At 40.4% G+C, this 7,500-nt stretch overlaps 1 protein-coding gene across 1 annotated transcript in view; it reads left to right on the top strand.

The window, feature by feature from the left end:
- Positions 1-5,038: 5,038 nt before the first annotated feature.
- LOC135204933 (uncharacterized) overlaps positions 5,039-7,500 on the top strand; it is a 4,886-nt gene continuing 2,424 nt past the window's right edge. The window contains exons 1-2 of the mRNA XM_064235180.1: positions 5,039-5,070; positions 6,392-6,617. Of these exons, the coding sequence (XP_064091250.1) occupies positions 6,404-6,617 (214 nt within the window). The 5' untranslated portion in view covers positions 5,039-5,070; positions 6,392-6,403. The remainder of the gene's footprint in view (positions 5,071-6,391; positions 6,618-7,500) is intronic.

A 7,500-nucleotide genomic window follows, 5' to 3' on the forward strand; every position in this document is an offset into this window, starting at 1 on the left:
GCTTCAGGGTTGCATCCTGCCTCCTTAGGAGTTCCTCTTCATGCACTTTTCTTAGCTACGTGCGCCGTTTTCTAAAGATCAACACTTCTTCTGCATGAGTCCTGGAGCTACTTCAGCCTCTAGTTTTTCCAGATTCCTTTTCATGGATCTTGGGATCGTGCCTAGTGTTCCTATCATTATGGGCACAATTTCCACTGGCATATCCCATATCCTTCTTTATTTCTATTTTCAGGTCTTGATACTTATCCATTTTTTCCCTCTCTTTCTCTTGAACTCTGGTGTCCCATGGTATTGCGACATCAATGAGTGATACTTTCTTCTTGACTTTGTCAATCAACGTCACGTCTGGTCGATTTGAACGTATCACCCTATCTGTTCCGATACCATAGTCCCAGAGGATCTTTGCCTGATCGTTTTCTATCACTCCCTCAGGTTGGTGTTCGTACCACTTATTACTGCAAGGTAGCTGGTGTTTTTTGCACAGGCTCCAGTGGAGGGCTTTTGCCACTGAATCATGCCTCTTTTTGTACTGGTTCTGTGCAAGTGCCAGGCATTCGCTTGCTATGTGGTTTATGGTTTCATTTTTCGTATTGCACTTCCTACATATGGGAGAGGATGTTTATTTCCATCTATCGTTCTTTGATATATCTGTTTCTTAGGGCCTGATCTTGTGCCGCTGTTATCATTCCTTCAGTTTCCTTCTTTAGTTCTCCCCTCTGTAGCCATTGCCATGTGTCATCGCTGGCTAGTTCTTTAGTCTGTCTCATGTATTGTCCGTGCATTGGTTTGTTATGCAGTTCCTCTGTTCTGCTGTCTGTCTTTCTCGTCTCTGTATATTTCTGGGTCTTCGTCTACCCTTATCAGTCCTTCTTCCCATGCACTCTTGAGCCACTCGTCTTCGCTGGTTTTCAGATATTACCCCAGTGCTCTATTCTCGATGTTGACGCAGTCCTCTATACTTAGTAGTCCTCTCCCTCCTTCCTTTCGTGTTATGTATAGTCTGTCCGTATTTGCTCTTGGGTGTAGTGCTCTGTGTATTGTCATATGTTTCTTGGTTTTCTGGTCTATGCTGCGAAGTTCTGCCTTCGTCCATTCCACTATTCCTGCGCTGTATCTGATTACTGGCACTGCCCATGTGTTTATGGCTTTTATCATATTTCCGGCGTTGAGTTTTGACTTGAGTATCGCCTTGAGTCTCTGCATATATTCTTTCCTGATCGTGTCCTTCATCTCTTGGTGTTTTATATCCCCTCCTTCCATTATTCCCAGGTATTTGTATCCTGAGTCATCTATGTGTTTGATGTTATTCCCATCTGGTAGCTTTATCCCTTCAGTTCTCGTTACTTTGCCCTTTTGTATGTTGACTAAGGCACATTTTTCTATTCCAAACTCCATCCTGATGTCCCCAGATACAATCCTTACAGTCTGGATTAGGGTATCTATTTCCTTGATGCTCTTACCATACAGCTTGATGTCGTCCATGAACATCAGATGGTTAATTTTGTTGCCTCTTTTCTTGAGTTGTCATGGGAATCATGGCTACTACGAAGAGTAGTGGGGACAATGAGTCGCCCTGGAAGATCTCTCTCCTGATATTAACCTCTGCTAGTCTTATTCCAGAGCTTGTAAGTATTGTATTCCAGTTGTGCATTGTATTTTTGAGGAAGCTGATGGTGTTTTCCTCTTCCCCATATATTTTCAGGCATTCTATTAGTTATGTGTGTGGTACCATGTCGAAGGCTTTCTTATAGTCTATCCATGCCATGCTTAGGTTGGTTTTCCTTCTCTTACTGTTTTTCATTACCATTTTGTCTGTCAGGAGCTGGTCTTTTGTGACCCTACACTTCCTTCTGCAGCCTTTCTGTTGGTGGGGGATGGTGTTTGTATCCTCTAGGTAGATGTATAGCCTTTCGCTGATGATACCTGTTAGTAGCTTCCACATTATTGGTAGGCAGGTGATAGGCCTGTAGATACTGGCTATATTTCCCTTACTCTTGTCTTTCTGGACTAAGGATGTTCTTCCTGTGGTCATCCATTTGTGCGCATGGTGTTTTGAGATACAATGCTGGAGTTGTTCTGTTTACTCAAGTCAGATCTCATCACCATGATTTGCTTTTCCAGGCGCCTTTTCGAAGGAGGTTGCTGTTTTGGTTTCTGTTGGGTTGATTGTGCTGGTGGTGTTGGTGTTCGTATCCCCATCAGTTCAGCTACTAATCTTGCTCCTACATATGCCAAGTTATTTGTTTCTGTGATACTGGTGGAGTGTATTATGCCCATTATTTCATTGACCTCACTTGTTTTCTCCCTTAATTTCTTGGTGTTGTAGGCTTTCATGGAGGGGATCTTTGTTCTCTCTGTATCTGGCTCCATCCATTGTCTAATCTTTTCTACCCATTCCGTCCTCTCTGTTACTTCTTCGTGTTTCTTCGTTTTTCGTTGTTTGATACCTCATCCTCCCTGTCGTCTTCTGTGACATCGTCTCTCAGTTCGTCTTCGTGTAATTCGTTGTCGTGTGACATTTCCCTTTCCAGTTCTTCTCTTTCTGTTGGGGAGAGCCAGTTCTTTTTCTTTATGTTCCATACTTGGTCTTCCAGCCTCTGCTCTGTTTGCTGTGTTATTCCTCTCATTCCAGATGTTTGACCAACCTTCTTCTATATCCTCTCTCCGTCGGGTTGCTTCTGATGTAGCATCTCCATATTTCCTTATTTTCTTCTCTTGTCCATTTCTTCCTCTGGTTTGCTTCTGTAGCTCCAATCTCAGGCTGTTGGTTACTGTCGTTGTGGTGGTCAGTTTCTGGATGACGACCTCCAAGTACCTGACCGTCTCCCCCTTCAATTGGGTTGAATACCTGGCTGCCAGACGAAGCTCCTCTGTTGCCAGAGGTTCCATTTACGTCGTTGTCGTTTATTTCTTCATTTCTTTCCATCATTGCTGAGTTTTGCTATTTAACCCATAGCTGGACACTACCCCATTAGGGATAGGTACTCATTTACAGTTGAGTAGACTGAGGAAATTATGGTAAAGATCCTTTCCCAAGGAATCAACGCCGAGGAGAGCGGTCACCCATCCAACGACTGACCAGCCCCAATGTTGCTTAACCAGTCCATTGACGACCTAATCCACTTTGCCACGGCGCCACTTATTATTATTATTATTATCATTATTATTATTATTATTATTATTATTATTATTATTATTATTATTATTATTATTATTATTATTATTGCAAACACAAAATTAGTATTCCAGAATATTGATATGACCATGATCAATCTATTATTGTAAAACATTTTAAACAGAGCAAGGACTATTTATTTGATTTGTATTACCCCGGCCTTATGCCATCAATGAACATTGCCCTAAAGTGTAGCCTGGGAATTCGAGGCCTAGTGTGGGCCTCTGGACTGGACCTAAGCAACAGAGAAGCAAGAATTGAGTCCTCTAGACATAAAAATTGACGTGAGAATTCATTATCAATCTTCAAGAGCAATTTGGAAGGTATTCTGTAGTGAATAAGGAGAAATGTTGAAATGGCATTCGATTTGAAGTAATGATAACTTTGCCTTAATGGAACTAGAATAAAGAGTATTATTCCCCTTTTGGATTCGTGTCCGTTAAGAGGTCTCGATCAAGGACGTAAGGTCCCTTTCAGGCGTCAAACTGGGAGTCTAAATTGGGTGTCTAGTGGTGGCTATAAACGTACTCTTAACAAGCTGCCAACGTTGTTATGGTATAATGAGACCCTAAACAAACTTTTTTTTTTTTTTTTAAGGCTCCGGGGACTGCCAATTTGGAGGGCCAAGGGCCACCTGACGAGAGGACCACTTCCGCACCGAATGAGTGCCACTTCGACACTTAATGAGGGTCACTTTGGTACCTAATGAAGTCTCAGAGACTTTGAAAACGAGCTTTGGAATATTGGAGGTTTTGGCTAGGTGGGGGGTGGGGGGGGGGCGCTGGGAGGCCGGGGGGAGTCTCACTCACTATTTCAAGCAGAGTGAATGAAGATTCAACACCAACAAAGGAATAAACAGCTTTTTTCGATCTGCGTGACTGGAAGCATATATATACTTTACCTCTTTTTATGAGATTAATCAGTAGAAGCCTTGAAACAACGCGATGCATTAGCTGTGCTTTTAGTCAGGCGAGAAACTATTGGTGGGAGTGAGAACTTTCAAATCATGCGCTCGTGGACAGGAAGGGTTTGCTGTTCATTGTGAATATCACTTAGACGTAAGGATTGAAGAATAGCCCGAGGCTTTGAAAGCACTTTACTCTTCATTTCTTCTTCACCAGTAGCTTACTCAGGGAGTAAGCCTACAAACTACTTTGTTGTTGTTGTTGTTGTTGTTGAGGGGGGGGGAGGGTTTGTAGGAAAGGTCTATGGACGACCCTAAAAAGATCTGAAAAAAGGTGTTTGGCGTTGAGGGATTTTAGGATACAATATTCATGATTTATTCATTAAAATGAACATGTAAAATATAAATAACGTGCATGTTAAACAGTACAGAACAATTATTTCATATAAAATATAAAACGTACTTATTTTTCCGTTGGTGAAACAACGCTCGATATGACCGTAGATTTTAGCAATTTTTTATTTATTTGATGTACTGAATTTAGAGGCTATGTCTCTTTTCATTTGTTTTGTATTTCCACTTATAACTGAGAATATATGAAGGTGTTTAATTTGTGTCCTTTTTTATTGACGAAGAACACTTCACGCAAAGTTAGGAATATAATGTTTACAACTTATAATCTCAGAGGAAAATCGTGCATGCGCCAGAGTACGTTGGAGGTTGGATCACGCCATGGGAACAAGTGGTTATAATTGGACATTCATTGTGTCTGGCCTGGACTCAGAAATCCATAAGGAGGTTCAGAGTCCATTACCATCCTTTTGCGCAGCAATTAATCACATTCTCCCGCGACAAAAGTAGGAAATTTTATTGACAACAGCTTTGCCACTCAAGCTCTTTCGCTGAACATTCCCGGGTGCTCTTATGTATAGCAGGGCCACTCCAGTAAGGGACACGACTCAGAGCCGTTAACATCTTACCCCGTTCCAAGGTAGGACGGTATTCAGTGTTGGAAAATATTCCTTGCAGGTAAAATTGAATTACCATTTTCAATTGCCAAAATTCCCTGAAGATCTAATAAAAACAAATCCTTCATTCTCCTCTAAGTCTCTTAATAATAATAGTGATATGTCAATTTGCTAAAATACTTAAGAGAAAAACACCAGAAGTAAAATGGAAATATATAAAATAAATTAGAAAATTATCATCTACCTAGCAGTTGTCGAGATGTGTATACCTAATAATACCAATTCACTCATCACGATAATAACTTTGACAGAAAGGTATATACATACCCACCCTGACCAGGATCTGAACGTTTCCCCTTTTCGCTTACTTGGGGAGTAAGCCTACAAATTACTTTGCTGCTGTTGTTGTTGTTGTTGTTGTTCTTCTTCTTCTTCTTCTTCTTGGGGTTAGAAAAGATGCCTAAAAATGTTTGAAAAAGGTGTTATGCATCGAGTTAAAGATACAGGAATTTTAGGATAGGATATTTGATTTATTTATAAGAATGAAAATATAAAAAATAGATAATGTGCATGTTAAACAGTACAGAACAATTATTTCTGATAAAATTTAGTGTATTTATCTAAATTTTCTTTGGTGAATCAAGGCTCTATTTGACTGTAGATTTTTTCACCTTTTACTTTACGTTAAGTTAGAAATATAATGTTTACAATTTGTGCGTGAGGGGAAAATCTTGCGTGCGTCTCGAATAAATTGAAGGTCTGACCACGCCTCTCTGGGATGGTGCATATTTGACGCTGGAATTTTATACTTAACCATAATTTGGGCTGTAAGTGAAAGACTTTGAAGAGCACACACTTACCCCAGTCAAGAAACCTCAGCTAGAGGTACCGAAGGTGCCTTTTGGAAATGGTGCTTTTAGACTGGTGAAATACTTAGCAGTAGCCTTAGAAAACGTTTGAATGCAAAAGATTGCTGGCTCAAATTTCTCCATAGGTCATAAGTGCTTTTAATATCATCATATTACCAAATCAAAGGCAAAGTTAGTTATATATGCACTATATATATGCAATATATATGCCAGCAATTCTTTTCCCAGAAATGGGTTGACGTACGAGACACTAGTGCAAAATATTCCCATAGCAAAGACTTCTTCATAAATGACCATAGGACTTGTCTGCATACATTGTCATACATGTGTATGATAATACCCTGTTATCATTATGAAGTAAATATTTTTAGCTCGAACAGAAAGCAAGGTTAAGCATCTAATGTACCTAAAAAAACATTGTAAATTGCAACCTGATTTGTGAAAGATTTTCTAAAGAAGTGTAATTTCATTTCAGAGAGTACAAGTCATGGCAAAGCACAAGCTAGAGATATTCCTAGCTTTCTTCGTGGTAGGAGCAGCCTCAGTCCTGGGAGGTCCACGCCTGGTCATGTTGACAAATCATACACGGGGAGATTTCATAGTGGCCCAGGACGTTTGGCTACAGACAAGCCTCTCCTACGGGAATGGAACCGTCTACTGGACTGGAAGTGCCCTCTGGAGCGGGATCGTCAGCTCAATATGTGAGAGAAGTTCATATTTGTGGGCAGAGATTGTGACAAGACTCATATCATTCACTTTGTGGGTAGAGATTGTGACTCAGTTCATTTATCTTTCACTTATTAGATAAAATCATGTGTAAGGACAAACTATGTGAGAAAAATCCACTTTCTGGATAGATTATATTGGGATAGCCTTCTCGACTTACAAAATCAGGGTAAGGTCCATGGGAAAGCTCTTTTCATCGGTTTCTGAGATAGGTTTTCGTTTTAGATCTTCTGAAGTTTTAGTTTTAAATCTTCTGGAGCAGTTTTGAGATGCTCATAAGTTTTTTTTCTTTTTTTCTTCCTTATACTTCAGAAAAAACAATACGAGAATTTGTCTAGGATTAAACGACTTTTTTCCAAGTAGCCTACCTGTCTCAAGATTAACCTATTCCTTTCCACGTACCTGTGTCAACATGCTCCCTTTCCAATGTACCTGTATCAAGAGGATATTTTTGTTTTGAAAGTACCTGTGTCAAGAGGACATTTTCCCTTTCTAAGTACCTGTGTCAAGAGGACATTTTCCCTTTCTAAGTACCAGTGTTAAGAGGACCTTCTCTTTTTCCAAGTACCTGTGTGAAGAGGACCTTTCCCTTTTCCAAGTAGCTGTGTCAAGAAGAACTTTCCCCTTTGCAAGTAGCTGTGTCAAGAGGATGTTTTTTATCTTTTGTAAGTACCTGTGTCGAGAGAACCTTTCCCCTTTGCGAGTACCTGGGTCAACCTGTTCCCTTTCCAAGTAGCTGTGTCGAGAGGACCTCTCCCCTTTCCAAGTAGCTGTCTCAAGAGGACCTCTCCCCTTTCCAAGTAGCTGTGTCAAGAGGACCTCTTTGCTGTCCATTTACTTTTCTTAAGTCTTTCTTTT

The sequence above is a fragment of the Macrobrachium nipponense genome, chromosome 48 (assembly GCF_015104395.2).
Source record: "Macrobrachium nipponense isolate FS-2020 chromosome 48, ASM1510439v2, whole genome shotgun sequence".
Taxonomy (NCBI): Eukaryota; Metazoa; Arthropoda; class Malacostraca; order Decapoda; family Palaemonidae; genus Macrobrachium; species Macrobrachium nipponense.